The sequence below is a fragment of the Chelmon rostratus genome, chromosome 17, assembly GCF_017976325.1.
Source record: "Chelmon rostratus isolate fCheRos1 chromosome 17, fCheRos1.pri, whole genome shotgun sequence".
Classification (NCBI taxonomy): Eukaryota; Metazoa; Chordata; class Actinopteri; order Chaetodontiformes; family Chaetodontidae; genus Chelmon; species Chelmon rostratus.
Genome location: NC_055674.1, coordinates 7,166,498 through 7,193,200, shown reverse-complemented (window position 1 = coordinate 7,193,200; position 26,703 = coordinate 7,166,498). Strand labels below are relative to the sequence as shown.

General features: G+C 41.2%; 1 protein-coding gene across 4 annotated transcripts; it reads left to right on the top strand.

Moving 5' to 3' along the window:
• On the top strand, positions 1 to 25,136 carry axin1 (axin 1). 4 transcript variants are annotated; one of them, XM_041957668.1, is made up of 11 exons: positions 1 to 134; positions 2,635 to 3,606; positions 10,699 to 10,839; positions 11,862 to 11,958; positions 13,004 to 13,141; positions 16,435 to 16,976; positions 17,072 to 17,233; positions 17,611 to 17,859; positions 18,070 to 18,177; positions 21,458 to 21,607; positions 21,776 to 25,136. In XM_041957668.1, the coding sequence occupies exons 2-11, from the start codon at positions 2,726 to 2,728 to the stop codon at positions 21,900 to 21,902; spliced, it is 2,595 nt and encodes an 864-aa protein (XP_041813602.1). In that variant the 5' UTR covers positions 1 to 134; positions 2,635 to 2,725; the 3' UTR covers positions 21,903 to 25,136. The 4 variants fall into 4 exon arrangements, with proteins under 4 accessions (XP_041813602.1, XP_041813599.1, XP_041813600.1 ...); XM_041957665.1 differs by having other exon boundaries at positions 17,069 to 17,233; XM_041957666.1 differs by having other exon boundaries at positions 1 to 139; positions 17,069 to 17,233.
• The last annotated feature ends 1,567 nt before the right edge of the window (positions 25,137 to 26,703 follow it).

The window sequence follows — 26,703 nt, the reverse complement described above, 5'->3', positions numbered from 1 at the left end:
TGGAGAGGTGGAGAGCGGACTGTTTTCTTTGTTATTTTTAAAGTCTTGCAATTCGCAACTATGACACTGTTGGCGGCGACTGCTGCAGGTCCAAATTCCCGATGCACCCGAAAGCAGCAAGAAGATTTCCACCGGTGAAGTATATGTCACTTTTTTTTTCTCGCCCAGCTCAGAGATTGGGATTGCGGTAGTCGGGAGATATGTGCCATCGCTTTGCTGGTTGTAAATCTATTCGGGAATTGATGTGGGGTTCCCTCCGTGTCCTCTGACGGTAGGGGAAATGTTTGCGGTCGTCATGTTGTTCGTTTAGTTTAGCAGCTGTTAGCGGAGGTATCACAGATATTAATAGGTGAATAGTGTGACAAAGTTGTGCACTTGTCGGTCGGCTGCTGAAAGGCCTGGCTGCGTGTGTGTGTGTGTGTGTGTGTGTGTGTACGGAGTTTGTTTCTGGCTCCCCTCCCCCACTCGCCGCTGCTGCTCTGCTCATTCTGGAGAGGCCAAGACATGAATGTGATGAGAGGCTCACTTCAGAGGAACAAACGGATACAGTTTCGGAAAAATAGGGACATTTCCTGAACCTGGCTGTGACAGGCTCAATTCACGCCTGAACCTTTCTGAATATCCCTGTCAGGCCGCACACCTGTGACCGCAGAACCGCTAATTTAAATATCAGTGCGCTAACCGAACGGCTCTCGTGCCGATGCATCATTACGCACAGGTATCGCAATGCCTGGCGGTTTGACCAGACGATTCATTCCTTAGCAGTGGTAAACTAGGCATGAAATGTGTTAAAACTGCCCAAATTGTGTGGTTGTCATTGTCAGTCCAGCACACCTGGCCTCGTGCACGGTGCACACGCTGCTCACACTTCAGGATTGTGCAGAGAAAGGCACTGCTGCCAATTTTGTCTATACTGTCTTTGTTCAATCAGGGAAATGATTTCTATCTGTATGAGCAAGACAGAGAGTGGGTGTGCCCTAAAGGGAATGAAATGGCAACCATTAAAAAATATATTTTTGGTATCACAGAGTAAACCTGGCTGTCAACCTTTTTTCAAGGTTTTTTGTTAATCTCAATGCCATTAGCATCAGCAATTAGATAATTTACATTTAAAATGTAACAGAGTGAAGTCAGGGCCAGTTGTGTTAAATACATTTTAATCAAATGCTTACTGTCCTTGTTTTGATTGGTCACAGCCATTACTGGTCGCCATTATTTTGTCCGGCCCACAGCTGTCAGGAAATATTGACTGCTGCGTGGTTGTGAGAATTGAAACACTCAGAGAAAATTGGCTCTTTTTTCTGCACCGTGGTTACATCAGGAAATCGGCACTAAAGCGGCATCAGGGAAGCTTAATCATAAGGTCTAAGTGCAGTCCGTCTCTGAGTCTTTGCTCAGCAAGAGAGCTCAAGGACTATACAAGAGGACTGGGATGTGTCCTTGAACAAGACATTCAATCCCTAAAATCATTAGGTATGCTATTCTGCAGCTGGCCCTGCACTCTGATAGCAGGGAAATGAAATAAGGAGAGACAAAGATCAATAAAGTATCATTTGCAGTGCTGCTCATATCAGCTAATAGAGAAACTAAGGCTGCTTGATTATTGCACTCATGCTGTAAACCTCAAGTGAATTTATCATTGTGATGATACACTAACACTACTTCGGGTGAAGCTGGTGTAGCAGTGCAAAGTAACGACGTGCTTATGCATAGAAATCAGAGGATATTACTGCAAACTACACAAACACTATATTCATAGTACTGCCGAGCAGAAAGCTGCTTCAGCTGCACAGACAACGCTGAAGCCATGACACTTGACCTGGATTACCACAATACTGTCACATACCTCTGAACGTGACTCAGTACGGCACCATTATTGACTATCGAACCACATTATAGACTATCATACAACATTAGAAGCTCCAGTTTTCATTTCCTGCATTGGTTTTCAGATATTGTGCAGAGTGTGTGCACGCTTATCAAGTACATGAGTGTTTTCTTGTGTTGTTTCAGTTGAGTATGTCACCAGTTTCCACAGCATTTCTATTGTATTGATTCTCTAATTCAAATCTAAGTTTACTATAACAGCACTGCACTGAAACAGCCAAAGAATGTAATAATACATTCCTCATATAGCAGTGTAAACATCTTACATCACCTGCCTGCCCTACTGAATGTGCTGCATTTGAAGGGAAACCTGAAGCTACTTTCTGGTTTGAAAGCTTCAGAGTAGCTTCTCTCATGTTTTCAAATCCTCTGGATTTCTGCAGAATTTGTATTAATTTTAATGCTCAGCTGGAAACTGGCCACATGATGAGTTTTTCATGAAAATCTGATGAAAATGCAAACTCTGCAAATTTCTCAAAATCCCTCTAGGTACTAGTCCTCTTCTAACCAGGCGTATAATTGACATGTAGTTGTCATATAATCTATCAACCTTTTGTCACCACTAGATCTGTTAATATGTATTCACTTGTACTTGTCAGTAAATTGCTGCATTGGATGTTTTTGCCATTAATCTAGAATGAATGTTATAGTATCTTCTCATTGTAGTGTCCTGCCAAGGCTAGCACTACTCTACCTTTCAATGCTGTGATGAAGCTGCGTCTCATCATATATTTTTCCTTCTTGCAGGAGTTTTTCTGCAGTGGCATAAGTAGAGGTCTGGATCTAATAGTTGTGCAGTGTGGGCTCTACGGGGACGTGGTTTTTGGATGCTGGGACTATGAGCATAAGCGACAAAAGGGGCTACTTAGCAGACCTGGGAGGCAGCTTCACTGAGGATGCTCCCAGACCTCCAGTCCCAGGAGAAGAAGGAGAGCTGGTGTGCAGTGATGGACGCCAGTACAGCAACCTTGGCTTCTCCTCAAAGAACGAGAACCTCAAATGTGAGGCGTCTGTGGCTACACCCAGGCGACCTGACTTGGACCTGGGTTATGAGCCGGAGGGAAGTGCTTCCCCTACGCCACCCTACTTAAAGTGGGCAGAATCTCTTCACTCCCTCCTGGATGACCAAGATGGCATCCATCTGTTTAGGACGTTCCTCAAGCAGGAGGAGTGTGCAGATATGTTGGACTTCTGGTTTGCATGCAGTGGCTTCCGCAAACTCGAAGCTAATGAGGGTAACGAGGAGAAGAAGGTAAAACTGGCAAAAGCTATCTATAAGAAATACATCTTGGACAACAATGGGATAGTTTCCAGACAGATCAAGCCAGCTACCAAGTCCTTCATCAAAGATTGCGTCATGAAGCTTCACATTGACCCTGCAATGTTTGACCAGGCTCAGACTGAGATACAGACTATGATGGAGGAAAACACCTACCCATTATTTCTTAAGTCTGACATTTATTTGGAATATACGCGGACAGGAGGAGAGAGCCCTAAGCTGTACAGCGATCAGAGCTCTGTTTCTGGGAATGGAAAGGGGCTGTCGGGTTATTTACCGACTTTAAATGAAGATGAGGAATGGAGATGTGACCACGAGCCGGAGGAGCAGCCAGAGTGTGACCCCACACCGAGCAACCGGCTTACTCAGAAGCTGCTAATGGAGACGGCACCACAGCGTGTGGCCAACAGCACGAGATTCCAGGACAGTCACGAGTACAGGTAAGTCCTCCCTGCAATCTAGAAGACTTCACTTCAGCTCTAACTACATAGATTTTCTCTGCAAACCGCTGAATTAGAAATAACCCTGAAACCCCACAATGCCATGAACGCTGCTTGAAGTTTGAAATGAAAAGAGTCTGAGTGTAGCACGAGAGACAGCTGATAAGAGGAGGGTGGTGTATTTACACCTGTGGTGGAAAGGAATCTACTGAGGCTGTATTTGTTGCTAGAAGCTTCAAGTAGGCTGCTTTGCTTTTCTTGTGCAGGTACTGTGGGAATCATGTTTTCCCATTGGATTGAAAGTTTTTGTAGTGAAAGAGTTCAACATGATTTTGTTTAAGTAGGAGCTTTTTCGATTCACTTACCCTGGAAAATGCAATCTTTGCCTTCCTCTTCCTCCTCTTCTTTGTAATATCAAATCTGCATTTATGGGAAAAATGGTTTCTCTTCTCCAAACTTGTTTCATAATATCGACTGAACACAGCCATGGATGTTGATTTGGTTTAATAGCTGTTCCTGTGATTCTGAATTTATAATCCACAAAAATTATATTAACTTAGACTACGATTTTGTTAAACACATTTTTAAAAAGAAGAAAAACATTGCACCAATGAAACATCGCACCATAAACCCTCTTATTGACTATTTACATTAAAAACACATCTGCTGTGAACTTCAATGTGCTCCTTACAGCTGGAAATGTTTTATATTTCATACACTTTTGTATCAGAATCAATACAAAAAGTTATGTTTTAATGTTTGATCCCTCAGCTCGATACCCAGGTTCAGTGGAGCAAATAGCTCAAGCTATCAATAGAGGCAGGTAGTCTAGAAAGTTTGTGATTTCTTTGGACTTTTTTTGCCACTGTGCAAGAGCTATGTTGGCCAGCTATGTGTATGTGTGTGTGTGCGTGTGTGTGTGTACAACCGCTGCATTACAATAATGCTTTTTATTCTCAATGTGAGAGGTCAAAGTATTTCACCCAAATGTTTTAATCTGTGCAACGCTACATCTGCTGATGGCCTGCTGATTGATGCTGAAAACATTAGCATTTAGTGAGTTTGATGCATGTAGATGTATAATTTGAGGGCTGCACTTACAAAAATTCAGTGTTCAGTTGTTCTTTTGGAATGATCGGCATCTGTCCCGCTCCTGTCTGTTTTTCTCCTTTGATGACTGAGTTGTCTGCATTTTATGGCTTTGTGTATTTCTTGCAGATCCAGTTCATCTTTGTGTAACCCAGTGTCTGTGTTTTGCTTAATTTACACCTTTGCTGTTAGGCATGACAGACTTTTAAAAGTGATAAATTCTTTGGTTTGAACATGGCCTTCTTTTTACTCTCAGGTACACGGTACATCCTGCACCTACAGTACAACAGATTTAAACGTGTTTACTAATTATTTCATTGGACAATTAATCAAGAGCAAGCAACTTTGTTAAAAAACATTTCTTAAAATTTAAAATGTCGTAAAATGCATGAAGGTCAAACTCAAACATCGGCATTTAGTCATGTTTTATCTTAGAGACATTTTTCTGGATAATTAACAAGTTGAACCAGTTGAACAGACCCGAGTGCACACAATCGTTTAGAATTTTATGTCATGCTTCTGTTATTTCTATAAATTGTAATCCTGTACTTTAAAGACCTCCTTCAATGAAAATTAGTTTTTAACCTTGCTGATGTTTTTTTTTTTAGAACAAGACATTTTATGAGCGAAATAAGCAAGGGTGGAGGCAGGAAGCATTTGCATATTAACCGATCTCTGCATACTCTATGAAGGCATAGGTGTAGAGCTACATCAAGCCTTTTTAAGGCATGAAGGGATTTCTTTCTTTCTTTCTCTCGGAAAACTTCTAAATATGTAATTTTGATGCACAGAGATGACTTTTTAGGGGTTAAATCAATGGACGAACTTTAGAAATGTGACAGTATGATGGAATATAAGATAAGACTATTAATCCCCTTCAGTGCAACAGTAGAAATGTGTCCACCGGTAGAGATTTTGTAATACTGTTTCCACTGCAGGAGCCATCCCTTTAGCAGGAGCCATCCCTTTAGCTGTACACACTGTCATTCACACTGTATGCACTGCTACCCTGCTGCACAGCGAGCGAGTGGGCGTGTTGATGACATTGATGACATTGGAGTGAAGCTGCTTGCTACTCTTTCCTGCTTGTCTGTATATTGCTTTCCACTCTTTAGTTGACATTGCGGATATGTACTAATATATGTAGTATTAATATCAGTGCAATAACAGTCATCATTATGGAGTCCTCCTACTCCTCCCGCATGCTGTACCCAGGTGACACCAATCACATAAACCAAGCTGTGTCCATTAGTAGTGAGTGAGTGAATAGTGAGATGCTGACATGGATAAATGCTACATATGTGAAAGGGGCAACTGTGGACAATGTCTGGACCTGATTCTGCAGACATTGTCCAGTGTTCATATGTAAGAACAGCTTTAGTGTCCCTGCTATATATTTGGGGCAAGCAGCAGGATGTAGCAGCTGCAAAGTCACGTGATTTGCGCAGCAGGACTAGATCTGAACAATTTATCAAGATAATCAAAATTGCAACGTGCCAAATCACAGCAGCTGCATTTTTTTGACAAAGGTGAAATGTGTCTCAGCACGTCGTTATAAATGAAGCATTGTGGTGCTAGAGAGACGCCGCGGCCTACAAGCCATGTTCTTAGACGTAAGGGATGGTGATGCTTGTTTGGTCCAGACCCCAGCAAAACTCACATCATCATCATTTTTACATTTTTTGCAGTGAAACTGAAACCTGAAAATGACCACGAAAATCATGACTCATGTCGCAATCATACTATCTGTCAGAATTATATAATCATAAGAATAAATAATAGGGTTTTTTATCAGTATTTTTCATTTTGACACATGGCAGTAGTGTCACAGTCTCTGTATTGTGCATGCTGGCTCACAGTCATGACACTTGAATGTACTGTATAGCGGAGCTAACGCAAATGTAATACACAACACCTGTATGAGTGAAGCAGGTTGTTGCTGAAAAAGAGTGCTTATGGCAATTCTACCCTGAATTAAAAGAAAAAAAAAAACAAGACAAATGCTTGATTTTGATTTGTTCGACCCTTTAAAACAAAAGTTGCTCGTAAATGTTGCCTTAATGCTATGGCAGTGAAAAAACTTGGAGCCACAGATTCATGTTCTGCAGTTCCGTTTTATATCACAGCCGTCTGAAGACTAGTGTTTTACACCAGCTCACTACAGAATACAATGGATGTTTTGACAGCAGCCATGTGGGACATGAGACCACTGATCTGCTTTAACTGAAGGAGCGATGTGCCAGAAATCCATCAGCTCAGGCAAAATGATTACATTTACCCCCGCCCCTCTCCAAAATTGCAAATGAAAGCGTAACTCAAATGAAAACGGAAGTAATTGCTCTCTACAACAGCTCATGTCACTGTGAAACTTATAAAGCTTATTGTGTTTTTGTGTCGGGGACTGTGCAATATTCTTGGTGTGTGTGTTCGGGTGTTCATAGATTTGGGTATAATACTGCAGATTTACTTTAGTTTGATTGCACATGTGTGCTGCTACATTGACTGTGTCTCTCGGATGCGTAAGCCAGATTTCTCCCAAGTAAGAAAAAATGTAAAATAAACAATATACAAAGAATGATGAGGCAATAAACAATGTATACAGTGTAATTTACAGTGTTCAGGTTTTTATGTTGACAGTGACAGTATAGTTTCCTTGTTTCAAACTAAACCCAACAGATGTATTCATGATCCTAATCCGATTGTATACATTCTTTAGTTTGCAATATTGTTGATCCTCAGCAGAATAATTGAAGATCAAGTCACTGTCAGACACTGCAGAAACTTTCCCGTGTTTGACCTCTGCTGCTGCAGCACCAGTGTTATGTGGAGGGACAGGAATTCACGTCAGCTGACAGACAGACAATGCCTTCCAGATAAGACCCTCTCTGCGACTAAAACAATGGACACAGTGCAATGCTGGCAGTGGAGATAGAACGCATCCTAATGACAGTTTGTACAGTTAAAATATCAAAAACATCGACTGGACAGCCTGTGTCTCATTACATTCTCCAGTGCTGGCATGCAGCTTTTCTGGTTGATATCCGCCGAACGCAAGATGAAGCAAGTGCTTGTTTGTGTTTGATTTTTTTTCTTTTTGGGTGGGAGGGGGGGGGGGGGCATAACCAAAGGCAATTGCGTTGGAGATCAATGTTTGCTTGAAGTATGAGAACAACACAGGAGTTTTAATTAGAGAGTGAACCACAGTTTTGGGTTTATTTTCACATCATTATTTCAGCAATCAAGCTTTTTTGGCTGGAATTACAGAACGACACGCTTCATTTTTAAATAGCCTTTTAGCAGCACCCTTCGGGTTTTTATGAAACTAAATTTTACATCAGTTGTGTCTGATATCTTCAGAGACAGGCAACAAAAGACATTAAGTAGTCTTTCAGATCAGCTTTAAAAAATCAACCGACTTGAAAGAGAATGACCTATACATTCATTAATGTTTGGTGAGATTTGTGAAACGTGAGCAGCTCAGTTTTGTTCTCATTCAACTAAGTCGTGTACTTCAAAGGCAAGACTTCATTGTCTGTAATTTTAATGAAAGCTGTTGTTTCCTTTGAGTGATCTTTTGAGGGTCCTAGCAATCTGCATGCTGGAATAAAGTTGAGACAAACATGAAACAAGAATGTGGATGAACAATTGTATCGAACCAGATTCAGTTAAAACTCAGACTTTGAAGACCCTTTTTTTTTTTTTGAATAGGGAACTAATGGAATGGGATTTTTTTTTAATCTTTGCATTTATCTAACAGCTGACATGACAGAGAGAGACAGGCAGGATAGAGAGAGTGACAGAGGAATGGCATGTGGAAGTTTGGATTACACATGCAGGCCATCTGAGGACAGTATCACTGAAAAATGCTTGTATGAAACAGCTATTTCTGAGACACATAGACGTGGCCAAGAAAACACAGTATTGGAGCGGTTTCTCCGATTATCTACATTATTATTTTCTAAGTGAGTAATACTTTATGCCCTTCCTGCCTGGAGAGAAAATGTGCTCAGGCTCAGATGATGATGGGCAGCCTGGTGTTTTTATTGTGTCATTTATTGCTGAATCATATTTTTTTCAGGTGGAATTGACAAAAAATGTGAGCACTAGTTTGTTGATGATATTATGCGAAGATAAGGATTAAATAAAGCCGCAAGCATCCATGATCAGGGTCCAAGCAGACTGCGAGCATTTGTTATTTGTTATTTAATTGACAGGAAGCAAAATTCCTGATATTCTTAAATAATTCTAAATTATTCATTGTGGTCGTGATCTGTTGTGGTATATAAATCTCCTCTCAGCAACTTTTGATGTGGTTTATGACCTTTAGTGATGTGTGGCATCACTACATTTGTTGCTATTTTAATTAATGGCTGCACAGGGAGGCATCAGGCTGTCACAGGGGAGACTCTGTTTCTAGTCAGTCTGCTAGTCTGCTGTCTTGTAAATATCTGCTTATTCTGAATTTGATGCCAGCAAACAAGGAGCAACAAAAGACTGGCAAAGTTGTGGAATGCTCCAAAAACACCTGTTTGGAACATTCCACAGGTAAACAGGTTAATTGGTAACAGGTGACAGCATCATGACGGGCATCCTTGCGAGGCACAGTCGTTCACAAGCAAGGATGGAGTGAGGTTCACCACTTTGTGGACACATGATTACGTAAAGGATGTTACTACATGGGCTCGGGAACACTTCATGAAACTGTTGGTGGTAAACGGTTTGTTTTACTCAGCGTCCAAACGTTTTTGGGGTTGTAAGAAGAATAATGAGAACAAAACCAATAAGGTTCCTGCAGGGAAGCTTTTCTGCTTGGACTCTTAATAAAACAGGTAACAACATGATACAGGAATCAATTCAGAAAGATATCTGGCACTGAACCATTTTTCAAGTGAATATCCAGTGATTTGATATGTGCTGCACTGTTGTTATCATTTATTTGTGGCTATGAGAAGTTTCCAAAATGGCTCGGCAACTGTAAGCAGTGTTGCAGGACAGTTTTGCTCAAGGACCGGTCTCATCGGTCTCTCATCTAATGACAGATCAAATTAAATTCATGTTTCCGTCTTTTCCCTCACAATTTAAACTTAGAATGCACTTTGTATTTATCCTGACTGCTCACCAACCTGGCGCTATAATTATTCACTGTTGTTGAATGTAGATGCTAATGGAAATCAGTTGGTCACAAAGGTTTCATTTTGAACTCTGGGTGCTTCTGCATTCCAAACAGGGAGGAAGCTGGGGATAAATGCTCCAGGGATTTCCAATTTGAATAAAAAGAGATGATGCCTAACATCTTTAATTCATGTGTACAAAGCCCTGTAAGAAATGTGTTCAGCAAAGTCACTGACTGCGAATGTAAGTGGTGGCAAATGAAGCTTCCCCTTATATCTGTAGACGCGCTTGAAGAATGTGCATCAAAATATGACCCGCAGTTGTACTCCACTATTCAATTCAGTGAATGACGTTCGTGACGTTGTTTCTAGCAAACACCTTTATACTCAGTATACTCACAGACTGTAGGTTTGTGTGGATTACGCCAAACAGAAGCAAGAGGAGTTTGAGAAGCTGACAGAATCAGAAAGGTTGACAAATGGCAGGAGATGGCAATATTATGGACGGGGGAATGAGCCTGTGTGCACATTTTAAATGGTTAGCTGGCTTCAACGCAATAACCTCACAAATACTGGATTTTTTAGTAGATAACAATATTTGTCCTGACATTTCTTCTGTATCTACTATTATATTCATCTGATTTACTGAGTTGTCACAATGGTGACAAAGGCAAAATGAGTAAACTTTGCATTCTTTAGAGAATTTGGACAGACAAACCATGTCCAGACAGATGTCCTCTTACAATATCTAATAATTAATAATCAAACAATATGCATGTTCTAGATTTAGGGTTACGTGAAAGAGCTATATATCGTCTTTGTTTCTGAATGAGCATGTCTATCATGTAGTGGTCCTTTTCTCAGCATTTCCTGTATTCCTTCATTTTCCTAGGCACGCACCATGTCGGGAGCCCATCAACCCGTACTATGTCAACACAGGTTATGCTATGGCTCCTGCCACCAGCGCCAACGATAGTGAGCAGCAGAGTATGTCCAGCGACACGGACACAATTTCCCTTACCGACAGCAGCGTGTATGTATTTCATCATCTCTCTCTCACACACACTCACATTTCATCCATAAAAATGTCATACTGGGTTATAAAGGCTATGTCAGACTGGAATAAGAGCGTTTTAACTCAACTTAGTATTCCCAGTTGTTCTTTTAATGGAAGGCATCTTATGAGTTAGCATTGCTCCAAGACAGAAATACGGGTTTAATTGGCTTCAGAATTGCATTTCTTCTTTGTTTTTACCTGGGCTCAAACTTAAGGAGCCAAAACTAAAGTCCCCTCTGCTCATTAGCCAAACCAGCTGTTAGAATTCATCTCTGATGCTAATTAGGAATCCTAAAAACTCAGTCTTAGCAGATAAAACCATTTCTGATAGAATGTGCAGAAATGAAACTACTAACCTGCGGATCTCCTTTGCAAATGTGACACAAGAACAGGTTTGAAATATTTCCAAAGTGAGTCTTTATAGTCCCAGCTCTTAATTTGAGGTGAACAAAGCAGAAATTGTGTCTTCTTTCACAGGTAACTTTACCTGGGCACAAGCACGAGGCCAGAGGCAATGCTTTTTACAACCTGAGATAATTTGTGCGCAGGACTTGTATTTCAGTTCATGTGCTGGTGAAAGAAGATTTAAAAAATAATGTTTTCTAGGTGCAGAGATGGTACTGTGGAATTATGCCAAAGAGGCTTCAAAGCTTGCACAACTGGACAAAAATGTGTTTGAAGCTGAATGGATTAGGGGCTGTTATCAGCTAATTGGTCCAGAGCTTCCAGCACAGGGGAGTGTGAAACCCAGCATGACCAATACCACATGGAAGTACAGAGTCATGGATGTGTTAACATTCGTAATCTGCCAGACCACTTGTGGTGCGGGAGGGACACAATAAGCCTGTGAGAATGCCTGTCCTGCTGCACTGATTAATCAAGACTTACAAGGTGTTCGTTTTAGGCAAAAATGCAGCAGAAAGCTTTCAACTTCAAAGCTGTCTGTGTTGTTTATTCATGAGGATGTTTTATGAAAATGTCTTTGTTGTTAATTCCAGAGATGGTGTTCCACCCTACAGATACCGCAAACAGCATCGCCGGGAGATGCACGAAAGTGCCAAAGCAAATGGGCGAGTGCCACTACCTCATATTCCAGTGAGTTATTCATGGGTTCTTTCCCTTCCCTCTCACTTTCTGCTTCTACACTTCTCTTTAACTGTCTGTCTCTGCCTTATTTTTCTCTGCTCGCCCATTGGAGATGTGCATATTTAAGTTCTGCTGTGTCGCAGGGCCTGTGATGGAGTATAAGAATAGCTGATGGTGAAAGAGAAGGCTGTCTAAATGCAGCTTGATGCTTTCCTAAGCTGTGTGTGCTGAAGCCTAGCAGACATGAATCTCCCCTGTGACAGCCTGATGCCTCCCTGTGCAGCTTACGCTGTCTCTTGGTAGGAAAACCCCGGCCCTAATTAGGCCTTGGAGTAAAGAGTCAAATTAAAACTCCACACGTAGCCTCCTATTAGGATGCATGAATTGACTGTGTAGTAGAGCACAAATCCCCCAAGCATTGCTCTCACGTTTCCCTGCCCCAACAAATTAATCATGACTTCATTTCACTGGCAATAAGAAAAGTGACATGTAGACCTTTTTTTTCTAAGGTTGCTTTGTTTTCCAACCTTTTTTTTTATATATATATATATATATATATAAGCTGGTTCCATATCAGGAGTTAACAGTTTTGAATTGTGATAATTGCAGTGTAATAACTGAGGAAATAAAAGTCACTCATGTCCTTATTAAGGCAAGGCAAGTTTCTTTGTGCAGCACATTTCATACTCAGAAAATGCTTTAAAAACATTTAAAAAAGAATTGATTACACCACAGCTATCATCCTCTCTAGTTTGTATTTCACAAATTATTTGGAAATGTAGAATAAACAGCTGGTGTCAAATTTAGGTTCAAATCTTTTCAGTGGTAAAGTCTTCTTGCATGCCATGCCAAATTTTAATTTATTGCCCCTTTGGACATTCAGCGCTTGACACTGTCTTCTTTAATGTTTCCTGCTTATGTTTTAGTCTCTTCGTGTGGCCACTGACAGGATGTTCAGAGGTCAGGGTGGTAAAACTCTTAAAGGTGTTGACGGTAGTGCAGCAGTGACAGATATTCACAGCGAGTGCTTACAGTTTGACATTTCTTCCCCCAGCGCACAAACCGGATTCCAAAGGATATTCATGTGGAGCCGGAAAGGTTTGCTGCAGAGCTGATCAGCAGACTGGAGGGCGTACTGAGAGAGAGAGAGGCTGAAGAGAAACTAGAGGAGCGACTGAAGAGAGTACGATTGGTATGTTCACTTTTTTTTTTTCGTTTCTGAACCAGTGTGTGAAGCACAAGCAGAGCCACTGTTTTGTTAATGTGGTTTAACTCATGTGAATAAGCAGTTGTTGCAGAGGTTCACACTGGAGAGCACTGTCTGTACACTAAATGACCTCTAACATAATACAATTGAGGCCGTGCAAGGAAGGAAAAGGGACACACATGTTTTGACTCTCTGACTGATTCTGAGCTGCGTTTAGGTGCTGTCAGGATCTGAATATTACTGCCACCATGTTTGGTTCTGGTGACACCAACTGAATAATATTAGTGGCCAGGGAGGAAAAGAAAATTGAAGTATGGATCCCTGAAGTAGAGGCAGTTTAGGGCTGAAACAAACTGATTTTAATTATCTCTTTAATCTGGTGTTTATTTTCTGGATTAAACAATTCTGGACCCATCTTCATGGACCATTTTTTTTTCTCAGTGTCTGTCCTGATGAAGCTTGTTCTGGCCATGTCTGCCTATCCTGAGTTTTTAACAGAGACAGAAAAGAAATTAATTTTGGAGGTTTTGCTGTCATTTATGCTTGCGCTAGCTTCTTGTGCTCCCCAGTGCCCTGCCAGTACTTTTCCGTCAGAAAAAAACATTATATGGACATGGAGCCTTAATCATCAATAAAATGTCAGAAAATAGTGAAACATGCCTCTTCTAATTTCCCAGAGCCCATGGCAACATCGTCAGATTCCTTATTTTATATGATCAACAGTCCAAAAACCTAAAGATGTTCATTTTACTATCATGTGTAACAAAGAAAACCACTAATAAATTCATTGAGGACTTGGCTCTAAAGCAAGTTGTATTATACCAGAAATGTTTATGTTGACCAATATTCTTTTGCATTCTCAGACTTTCAACAGACAAAACATATTTAAAGCTCCTTTTAAATCCTCATTCTTGATATGAAATGACTTTTATTTTCACCTGAATAACACTGATTTACTTCAATAAAAGAATGATTAAATACATTATGATCATAGATAACGTATTGAAAAGCAGACTGAATATTGAGCAGTATCAGTAATACCACCAAAGCCTCTTTCTAAGCCAGAAAGCGAGATGTGTGTCTGGCCGTTGGGCTTAAAGTTTTCAGTAACAAAGGAGACTTAAATCCGTCTGGCCTTAATGAAATTAATGAGGCTAGCCATTTGAATGGGGAAGAAAAAAACATTATGAATCATTTGGAGCGTTCCATCCTCGGCCTGTCAGCGATCTGGCTTTGTCGATGAATCAGATGGAGCACCTGCACGCTCGGCCACTCGTAAGCCTGGAACAGTGCGCCGCCTGTTTGATGTCACTTGAACGGTGATGAAATGGTTGCTGCTTCCACAAATGAAATCTCCCTCAGTGCACAGAGCCAAGTATTAAGTCTCAAGGCAGACAATTTGTGTGGTTTGGCCCTGAAAGGAAAAAAGCTGCCATCACACGGCTCAGGGTTTGCTTTATTAAACCTGAAGGCAAGCGTGAAATGACTGCCTTCGTTTAGTGATACTGTGCGTATCTAGAAAAGGAAATCAGAAGTATTAAAAATGATTTGGTTATAATGCATGAAGGACTTCTGTAGCATAGAATCAGATTCAAAAATCCACCATCTGGTTAAAAATTGATGTTATTATTTTATTGCTTTGAGGAAAAGGTCCACGCAATTTCATGCGGATGTGAGTAACTTAACTTACTGACGCACAGTCTGCTAAGAATTAAATTATGGCTTCACTTAGCGTAATCTTTTGGAACAATGGACCTCGTGGCCCAGCTATGCACTGGATAATTCACATAAACAAGAGCAGCAGCATGCTGCTCACACAAGTAAATCAATAGCAAAGAGACTCGTGAGCAGGATGGTCATCATTTATCTGAATCACATTGTTATTTGGTGTTAACAAGATAACAGAGCATGCAGCTATGTACGCTCTTACTCGTCACAAGCAGAAGCATGATGTTGTGTAAATGAGCTACAGTAGACTGTTGCCAGTAAATCCCCATCCACCTACAAGTTAACCTGTAGACTCTCAAACATCTGCTGTTGTCAAGGATTTTCATTTTCAGATGCACAGTGTGTCAAAATGTGCTCAAATGAAGGTGTCGTGGTTCCATGAATAACTTCTTGTGGGCTCAGCTAGCTCAGATACCTGGCTCTGGCGCAGCGATACGCAGACACATCAATTATTAAAAACCTGCCAAAAAATAGTTGGCTGTGTACGCCATCTTTTACAATATCGCTGAATCTAAGAAAGCGGGGGGCACAGGGAATTTAAGTTAGGAGGAGGACGAGAAACCCTTTAATGTTTTATTTGATGCAGTTAAAGCAAATGTAAGGTGAGCACAGGTCAATAGCAAACCCAGTTGATTTGGCGTGTTCACAAGTCGACGTTTATTTAATTATTAACATAACCAACATATAAAGTTTGAGCTGGCTAAAAGATAAAAGTGAAACCCCTACCTGCTGTTGTCTTCCCACTATATCTCTTTGTTCTCTTCCCTTCCTTCTCGCTCGGCCAAAGTGTTTCTAACTTCTTCGAAAAAAGCTCTGCCCACTGGCGCTCACTGCTCCAGCTGCTTTAAAAACACTTTGTGGTGCTGTTATGTGACTGTTTCTTCAAGATTCAGAACAAAATATTCAGTGATACAACAAATTACGTGTCAAATGTGCAGCTCTGGTAAGAAAATATTGGGCTTCATTTATTCATAGATTATGTAGTAATGGTGGTGTTACAGCTTCACCATTACCAGTTTAAATGATTGCATTTCTCCATCGACTGCTGTGTTTATTACTGCACATCCTCCACTCCTTTCTGTGCCTGCTTATCAAAAGCTATTATGAATGCCTGCAGCACCCCACCCCATGATTCCCCCCGGAGCAGACTGTGTCAGAGCGTGGTTTTATCCCAGTCACACAGAGCTGAAAGTGATTCGCTCATACTGCCATTACATGAAACAACACAAATGTGCTGTGTGCATGTGTAGTATTGCCTGAATCTGATACTGTTGTACCCTTGGTGTGTCTCCAAACCTCTGCAGTAAGAATGAGTAGACACATATTAGCATGTGGTGAAAATCTGCCATCTGCAGGTTGTAATAAATACAACAGATGCAGCCTTGCGGAGGAAAAAAATCGTCAGTTGTGTACAATGTGTAAGGATGTAATCGTATGCCTCAGATAGTCACACCGTGTCTTAATAACCTGCCTTTATTTTTCTAGATTTTTATTCTACGTTAGATTTTTCCTCCAAGTGATGTTTTGTTTCGTGTGTTTTTGTTCTTAAGGAAGAGGAAGGTGATGAAAACATGTCCACAGCCACAGCATTATCCAGTCACAGGCCCCCCCCTGGTGCTTATCCGCAGAATTACAACCCCCGCTATGCTGACGTCACCTACAGTGGCCCTTTAATGAGAGATGCTCATGAGGAGAACCCGGAGAGCATCCTGGACGACCACGTCCAGCGGGTCATGAAGACTCCCGGTTGCCAGTCACCAGGTACAGGCCGTCACTCTCCCAAGTCACGCTCACCAGACGGTTTCCCGGGGGGCAAAGGGATGGGACTTGGAACGGCGCTGTCGTCAGGCCCGGCTAAACATCTCTCCAGGCATGGCCTCAAGGGAGAGACCAGCCACCTTTACCACCACAAGCACGTACACCACATCCACCACGCAGGTGTCGGGAAACCCAAAGAGCAGGTGGAGGCTGAGGCAGCCATGCGTGTGCACGGGAGCTTCCCCTGGAGCATGGAGACGAGTCATTATGGGTCAAAGTCTCGCAGCTACGCAGATGGCATGGGATCCAACCCTATGGAGCATACAGGCTACAGGTACGTACCGAACTCAAGCATTATTGCCCCTTTTTTCATGAATGCACCCTTTTTGCTTTTCTTCTTACCAGACGTTTTATTCCATTGTACAGTAGCAAAGGTGGCACGCAGTGTAAAAGAGCGTTCAAGAAAGGTGAGGAAGTGCGGCCTTATGACATGCCAGGGCCTACCGAGGAGATGGAGAAAAACCAGAAGATTCTTTTGTGGCTGATGGAAGGACAAAAAGAAATGGTTCAACATAAGAGGAGCCCATACGGGTCAGTGATGACAGTTTACTGTATTTGGGGGCAAGTACATTCTTCAATGTGTACAGAGCATGCACTCCAGCCCCAACTTAGCCATTGCCATGTTTTGCTCTTTTTATTCTAGGGTGTGTCACTTTAAAGGAAAGCTTTCATTTTCCACGACAGTAGTTTTGTTTGTCTGTGTCCACAATTCAAAGTAAAAATAACAAAGCCACCCTGAGTGTGCATCTGTTCAGGTTTACCTACACGGTGTATGAGAGAATGATCTTTTGTAGTAAGAGTAAACACTAACAATGGACGAGGAGGGACAAAGCCACTTTCTTTGAATGCTCTTGCTTTGTTCAGTTGGATTATTATTATATTCAAAAAGTCATGACTTTACATTTTAGGAGCACCGCTGGGTCCAAGAGGACCACTGGCCATGAGGGATCCCGCCTCAGCTCGGCGGAGCGATCAGGGGCGGTGCACCCGTGCGTCGGCACCCAACTGCGGAACAACGTGCAGCCGTCTCACCCTTTCATCCAGGATCCCACCATGCCCCCAAATCCAGCTCCCAGCCCCCTCATCCAGCTGGAGGAGGTGCGCCGGCGGCTTGAGGAGGAGAAGATTAAGTCTGGAACTTTACAACCCAAGCAAAGGTAAGTGGACGGACATGTCCCATCACCGCGGTTATCTGTCCAGTTAATCAGTACCGTTTTTCAACAGATTCTGTTTAAGTTGATTCACAGGGGAAGAAGCCGGATCTATCCTTTTTTCAGTCAGAATGAAACAGTTACCCTGTTGTTCCCTAGCCTGTGTGCTCCTCAGGGCCGGCCTGTGTCTAACCACTGGGGTGTTCGGTCCCTCAGGTATGTGATGGAGGTGATCCAGAGGGGTCGTACCGCAGTCAGGCCTGCACTGTTCCCTCCGCTCAGCGTGGTGCCCGCCGTTTCTGACAGCGAGCTCTCCGAGCCCGAGTATGTCCACTGTGTCCTACCAGTAACTGTTCCCACTGTCTCCAAATTTCCCCATAGATTACGGCAACCCACTTCACTTCCCATTCTCATTACTGGTAAATTAGTTACCTAGGACTGTGTGTTTTTGTAGCGCTAGACCTACTAAAAGAAACATTTAGAAATCCGTAATGAGCGATTTCCTTCCCTAATCCCCTCCTCTGTGTGCTGTATTTGTATCGTCATTATGTAGTGTCCCACAGTCTATCCCTGAGTTTGCTTTAATGTGGAATCTTGTCCAGTTTTTCCTGTCTACGTTAATGTGGAGATAAGACTCAACCAGCATCCACACATCAGCTCAAGATGGAAGCTATTGCATTGCATGTTGCATGTTAAGACAGTGGAGGGTATTGAGTAGCAATAATTTACAACAAGGTGTCCAGAAAAAATAAAGTAATGGACTAGATGCGAGCAAAAAATGTCATTTTCTCCACCAAGTCCATCAGATCAGAACACTTTGGGTGCATTATCACACCTATACTATGGCCACTTCTTAAAGGAACGTGACCTGTTTTGTTACCAGTATTCTAAGTTTAAAATATTTTGCATTGTGATCTAGAACAGTGGTTGACGTTGACTGGAGCTATCTGAGTGAGAAAAGACTATTTTCAGTCCATGGTATAAACTGTATTATTTCTCCATCAGATTTGATGGTGGAAAACATCAGATCCTTTGCTGGTAATTTCCCATGAAGAGCAGAAAGAGGATCACAGAGGAAATAGAAGTGTTCTTGTGGTGGCAGTATTGAAGAGAGGGTTGGCTTTTTGATGTCTTGTCAGAAACGTGTTTCTGTGCGATGTTCGACTGCCCTCTCAGATGGGTTCTTAATGGACGGAGGGGGATTGAGGAACTGTGTAAGAGGCAGATGAAAGGAGGATTACGTAGCGTTGTCAGAGGGTGAAGCCTCCGGTCAGATCTGTGAGGACTGGGGTTCAGGACTTGGTGCCTGGATCACGATTTACTGAACCTCTCGGTTCCTCCAAAGTCTAAGCTCAAAAATGTCTGAAGGATAGCTGAAAGATCGCGAGTAAAAATGAAGGATGTTTGTTGTGAAAGAACATGGCGGTGTTGTTTGAGTTGCATTGTTCTATTTCACAAATAGACAGAATAAGATATAAAAGAGGGAAACATTCAGGCCGACATGCTCGTCAAGGCCGCGCGCACACACACGCACACACACACACACACACACACACTCACTTCATTGACAAGACTATGTTTACTGTGAGTGTTTTGTTTACTGCTTCTGCCAGTAACATGTCTTCAGTTTCAAGACTTAAATTACACGTCCATAATCCACAATTTTTGTGCACTTTTGGGTGGCCAAGCCTGACATAAAGCACAAAAAACAGACAGTTTAGCTTGCCTGGCAATACCAGGCATTCTGTGATTTTTAAGCGGTTTTGTCTGGAGGAAATGCAAGTCACACTGAATCTAAAAATATGTTTATCACTTCTGACTGAGTTGACCCAGATAAGGAGTGCTATTTCTGACGCAAATTGCGGCAATCTGGCGCTAAGGGAGAGTTTTAAAGTACCTTATTTGCCTGCATGAGCTGCTTGTCGCTGCTGCTGCAGCTAATCTGACTTTCTATCATAATACCCTGTCATGTAACGCTGGCCACCTCCTGCATGTTGGCAGCTGCTTGAGGACATATTGATGTAAGGCTGTGCAAATGTGCACCCACAGTAATGTGTTGACTAATTGATCTTCAGTGACAACAGCTGCTAGTGAGCTTTTTTTTCTCAGTTTTACCAAATGTTGGTCTTTAAACATTGTGTAAACCACTACTCTGTCTATATTTGGAGGAAAAATACATTTATATGTGAAACTTTCATTAACATGATCACTCTGCGGCCTGTTGTCACTGCACATTCAAATACTTTCCAACGACAAAAACAGATGCAGTTATGTGGTTGTTCAAGTAGGTACAAAAAATGTTGGGCTAAAAACATCTGAGATCACTAAAGATAACATTATCTCATTGTGCATCATGGCACACCCACAGGCTGCTGGTAAGACCATCATTTCAGGGCCTCTCCCACTCATAAGGAAGTCATGAAAACGAGAGTACACACATTTACTTAAACTGCTGGCGAGCTGACTGATAATTTCCCATCAATCAGCAGATCTATGCACAGTTGCAAGCATCTTTAAGCATATTTTCCACTTCCATTAGTGGTATATCGCCCTGCAGATATTTGCTGTGGCTCTTACAGAAGTCGCCATCAACATTGTCTGGATCTATTTTTATAAGTGTGCTTTTTCAGCTATAAGCCCAGTAGAAACAGTGCTTGTTGTTTTCCTTGTTTACCATGTTGCCTTTGTTGTCTATCTACAACCCCAATGCCCCAAAAGTGGGCAACCTAAAAGCAAACGTGATAACTTGTTCATCCTTTTTGACATATTATTCAATATGTTTAGTGCCTTACCTCATTAACTTTTTGTAAATATCTAACAAAAGACTGTGAAAGTTGTGGAACACTCCAAAAAAACCTGTTTGGAACATTCCACAGGTAAACAGGTTGATTGGTAACAGGTGGTAGTATCATGATTGGGTATGAAAGGAGCATCCTGAAAAGGCTCAGTCGTTCACAAGCGAGGATGGAGGGAGGTTCACCACTTTGTGAACACGTGATTGCATGAACGATGTTACTATATGGGCTCAGGAACATTGAGGTTAAGCTGTCTTTAGCCTCAGTGTTGTTTCCTCCAGAATTGATTATTGAAACATCGCAGTTTTGTTAAATGGTCTGTTCTAATCTAAAACTCAGAAATGTCCAACTTGTTCAAAACATCAGTCAGTCAGCCAGCATGTGAAGCAGAAAACAAGAGGACGTTAACCCATATGGTTTCTGCTCCCTGTAATTGCACATATTGATTAGAGACCGTAAAGATGCAGAGTACAGAATGGCGTCAGCCCTCAGCTGATCACAAGTCTTTCCCTGCGAGGTCGGGTAAATATCTTTCACAATGTGCTTTCTGTCACCTGACAAGTTGACATTCCCATTCATTTCATATGTTTCACTTGGTTTTTTAGTTCTTTCATCTTTTTTTGTTATTTTTTTTGTCCTGTACATGTGAAGTTTGACATTATTGTCTCCCCAGTTATACCGTTGCTTATGAATATGAGCATGTTTGTAATTATCATTCCCCTAAGTCTTAGCAACCTGTAGTCCATATGAACATGTTTATAATTTGAAAGTTTCAGGTTTTCAAATGTTTTTCTCTTTTCCATTTGCAGACACAAAGCCACTAAAAAGCAGCCATGTGAAAACATTACTGTGGCGTATTACTTCTGCGAGGAGCTGATTCCGTACAGGACGTCTGTCAAAGGGAGGGTCGTCACACTGGGCCAGTTCAAAGAACTGCTGACAAAGAAAGGAAATTACAGGTGAAATTTATGGCGCTATTTGCATATATTTCAAGAGGTGCGTCACAGCTGAAATTCAGAATTCATACTTTTGGTTTGTGATGTTGTGTGAGTCATTGCAGGGCACAATGTAAGTAAATGTCACAGCTCTTAATCCTGAAAAGTTAACTTTGCTCCTTCCCTTTTCAGGTATTATTTCAAGAAGGTAAGTGACGAGTTTGACTGTGGGGTGGTGTTTGAAGAGGTGCGTGAAGATGATGCTATCTTGCCCATCTTTGAGGAGAAGATTATCGGCAAAGTGGAGAAAATCGATTGAGGCCTGCACGGTGGAGATGAAAGAGTGGAAAGGCCAGCGCACGATAGACCGAGGAGCGATTGGATGGTGAAGAGGAAGTGTTTTAGGATTGAAAGTGGAGGAGCGGAGAAGAAAGTGATACAGTGGACAAGTGGATCTGGAGATGAAGAGCAAAGCAGTGGTCACAGCAGATGGCTTGTGACTTTTGAGGCTTGATGGCTCCACTGCAGGGGCGTTGGACTAGAAGAAAAAAAGACCTCATTCACTTCTTGGGAGTGTAATGTAGCATTGTAAAGTTTACTAGATAAATGAAGAACAAAAGTGCTACTAAAGCTACATATTTTTGATATGATGTATCTGAAGGTGTCCTTTCTAAAGTAACCACACTTGTAATTTTTATATGTATTGGTACCAGATGTGTACAGTTTGTGTTAAAAGATAACAAAATTTTATATCTATTTAAGTATTTAAAATGCTCATGTTCAATCCTATTGAAGCGGGAGTGTCGCCCCTGTTGAAGACGATCGAAATCCTTAATAGGGCTGCTTTTCGTTTGCTTTTTTCTCATTCTTTGTAAGAGTCCTCTGGACTCTAATGTTTGTGTTCCTCTTAGTGCTTTTAATACTTAACTTACCAGTACTTTGTTTTGTGGCATTCAGCCAGGCTGCACTTTCACTGCATTGTATACCACTGACTATGTCTCAACGTAGGCTGCAACATGAATTTCTACAGCACCAAACATGACCAGAAAAATAGAAACCCATGTACATTCTACTGCAATCCAGCCCAGTGTCTTACAATAATGCTTCTAGGAAGCATTAATGGTTTTTTATGGTCATTTTTAGACTCAACTTTTGTTGTGTTGTTGTATTAGATTCAAAATATAACATGTAGGAAACACTAATACAATCCAATACATCAGCACAAACACGGCCTTAAAATGACCATAGAGTAGAGTCAGTTGGCATAAATTCAATATCACAAGTTTCACAAAGTTTTTATTTACTGTTTTATTGGGATGCACTGCGTATAGCAGCATATAGGGTGTTGTATTTTGCTGGTCATTTGGTGTATACTGCATGTAAATGTAGCTGATGGCTATGTTTATGTACAGTCTTCTACTGTATTGTTTTTAACCCAACCCAGTTCCAAGAAAATTGCCTTGAAATAACAGTAGATGCAATAATACTATAACAAAGATGTGACTGGAAATTGCAAGGTGAATATCTATGCAAGTTGGTTTAATAATTTTGTTGCCCTAATCCAAAAATGCATCGGGCATTTATATTAATTAGTCCGATAAATAAGTAACATTAGAAAAATGTTTAAAATAGTTGTAATCTACACGTAAGAACAGTCATGTCGTTAAAAGCCTATTTGAATAAATGTCTTTTAATTTAATCCATTAGGCTGAAATTTGGGTTGAAGCCAACAAGGCTTTTCTGAAGTTTTTACAATTTTGATGATTAATTCTGATTGTGGATGACTAAGTTGATCTTTTTAAAATCAGTGCCAATTATAATTTGGATAATAATTACTCTTAGGAGGCCAGTTTGGCAATTTTCTTTTAATTATTCCCAGTGTAACACTGAATTAAACTCTTCATTTTTTGAAATGAAGTACCGCCTTCAGCTTTAGAGGTTAGTGCCGCTTGTGAAACAGCAGAGCAGCTTGTACACTTGCACATTTGAGTTCATGCCTGCAGTGCCGAGAGGTCCTTGCCCCTGTTCATCAGAGGTCATATCACATCAAGAAGGCCAGTGGATGTCATCAGAATGCTATCAAAAGTTGACGTGTTTGCGTACTGAAGGTCACATAAAGGCATATTTTAACATACTCTAAGTGCTTTGCCATTTTACAGTGTAGAGGAGGGTTCAGCAATGTAAACACATTTTATTCCAGGAAGCTGGTGATGGCAAACACACACTGAAATGTCCCAGTTGTATTTACATCAAGGTTTTTTCCAGCTTTGACGTCCGTACATGGTCATTTCTGTGATCCCCAAGACTTAACATCGTAAGAAGTTTAACTAGCAGTTGATCAAGGGGCTGTGCTAAGAGCTGATCTCTAACCTGTAGCCTTCTCTAGCTTATCACAGCTCCATCTTGTGCCTGGCAGGAATGAATTGTTTAGTGCAAACGATCTACTTTTGATAGATCACATTACACCAAAGAGAAGAAAGTAGGTGGTAGGTACTGTAGGCACGCTCTTGAAATACCCTTTCACGCTGATATTCTTTATGTTGCGGCAGCACTGATTATTTGGTATCATGAAAACATTGAAGCTCTTGCATGAAAGGCCAGAATGTTTGCTTTGTTTTATTTTTTGTAATGGACAAGGTGTATATGATTGCATCTTTTTTCTGAACATCAGACATTCAGATGGGATACTTCATGAAGCGTGCAGTGCATTTAAATCTTGTTATTACTGCAACACTGACAAGATGTCTCCTTCAGTTTATATTTTCTGCCCCTTCTGTTTGGCATAGAAAATTAGCATTTTGCACTGGAATAGCACAGCTGAAAATAAAAGTCATGGTACACTCAGCTGGAGAAGCTACGTGACATTAAGATTCAAGGCCACCATGTTTTTTTTTTCTTACCTCATCATTGTGCTGGAGTCCACAGTGAGGAATGTGCTATAATAAAAGCCTTTTTGTTATGTAATAATAGGCAGAAAGACAAGTGGACCTTGAAACCACACTGCTGTATCGTATGTGTCCTAAGGAATATCTCCTTTTTTGAGATGCTGGTTTTTGGTGCTGCCTTTTCTTAGACTCCTAACCTAAATCAGTTGAATAAATTTAGTGTATTTGCCCCCAGTGGTCCTTTGTATGTTAAGTTATACATTTTTGAGGTCATGATCAAGTTAAATGCTGTATGTGTTGTCTTGATTTTCGTTGTTTATTTCTTTTGAAATATAGAGTATCAAATCTTTTGTGATTCTTACTGTGAAAGCCCCAAAATTAAACTACCCTTATTTAAGATCAATGAAATGTATATAATAAACATCAGAGTGCCTTTATTACTATGCTAATGATGTCTGCAGTGTGACTTTCGGACAGATGTGGGGACATAAACACCAGGGACTTGCTTTATATTTTTTGTTTAGACTTTTTTTTGTTTGTCTCTACACCTTTTTCATGTAAATATGTACAACTTAAACTGTCATCGACCAGCAGCACATTCAGTACCCTGGACCTGTTTCTGTTCACTAACTAGCATGGTTGCCATTTAAAGGTACCTGGACAATAAATTCATGCAATAAACCAGCACTTGAGTTCTGAGTGTAATTGAGCCAACCTTCATCAGCATATGCTGCATGCAAACGTAGGTTAAAGGACCTGCAGTGTCCGAGCAGTCAGACTGTGGGAGATGCTTCCTCGTCAATTTAATTTGCATGAACTATAAATAACTTGGTGCCTTGAATGCTACTGTATGTGCAATATCTGATTTGTTTTGAAGTTCAGCAGAGCTGCAGTGCTATTGCACAGACTGAAGAGGGCACTCTGGTTTTACTGGTAATAGTTGATACACTGTTCACCGCAGAGATTATTCCGCCAAAACCGTTGAGAATAGCGGATCAGTGTGTATGTTGACCGTAAAAACAGAAGTAAATAGCTGTTCCTCTGGATATGAAGAGAACAGGACTGTGAAAAACCTGCACTGACCTCATATCTGAATGGATTAGAGGAATGGAGAGCCACAAACACTGCTCTCTCTCTCTGGCTGTTAACATATTGATTTAGAGTGAATAACTATAATCCATTTCCTGCAGACATTATGAGGAATTGTGCTGCTTTTACCTCGACTCATGCAAGCTAATCTATGCTTCATACTCGGGAGAGCGGTTTAAATGAACACGATGTGTGGAGCAATTAAGGCTGCGCTGCTGCTACTGCCATGACGTGTTATAGTTGTGCTTTCAACCCACAGGCTCATATTAGACTAATGATTGATGAGTGGGCTCATATTAGACCATAAATAGGACCTCTTTGGGTGATATGAACATGCAGTTTAACCAAAGCCTCAAAGCACCTTGTGGAGTAAATCAAAGAAAACCTTTAATTAGACTGTTTTCTGAAGTTAAATTGAAATCTTTGTGTACTCAGGTCTCTACAGCGTGTAGCTGCAGGTGATCTGACAATTACTTCACACCTCTCAAAGACACTGTGTGCTACCTGGTGTTTCTTCATGTTCCTGATGATGAGCTCTCTCTGCAACATGCTGACCTGCCTGTTAACAGCAGCGGTTTCACTCAGCTCTTCCTTTGAGGAAGGGGTGCGAGTCGGTAACCTCGGTCCAGTGAAGTGACAGCTTGGTTATACAGGGCATGTGTGCTTTTTGGTCTGCAGCAGATGTACTGGTTTTAAACAATACATCAAACAAGAGACTGCTCAGAAATGTAAGATATTCACATCATAGTTTTTGAGTAAAGTTCTGTCCTGGCACAAGATGTCAAGATTAACTCAGTGTTAAATCACCCATTAAAGCTACACATGATTAATATGATGGTAATGATTTTAGCCTTTCTGAGAACATCATCAAGTTGCACATACAGTACACATAGGATGGCAAAAATGAAACAAGTGGTATTGGTTTCTTTATGTGTATCAACGACATGTGCTGTGTCATCAGAAGGAGGTGAAGCACACAGAAAATGTCAGGTATTGATTTCCACTCAGTGTGCGGAAGCACTTGATATTAGATGTTTAACTCTGATGGTCAATTGCTGCCTCGGATGTTATGTCATTGATTCGTAGAGAACCATAATTGTGCTGCAAATACTGATACTATGAACAGTCATCCAGATCTGAGATTTA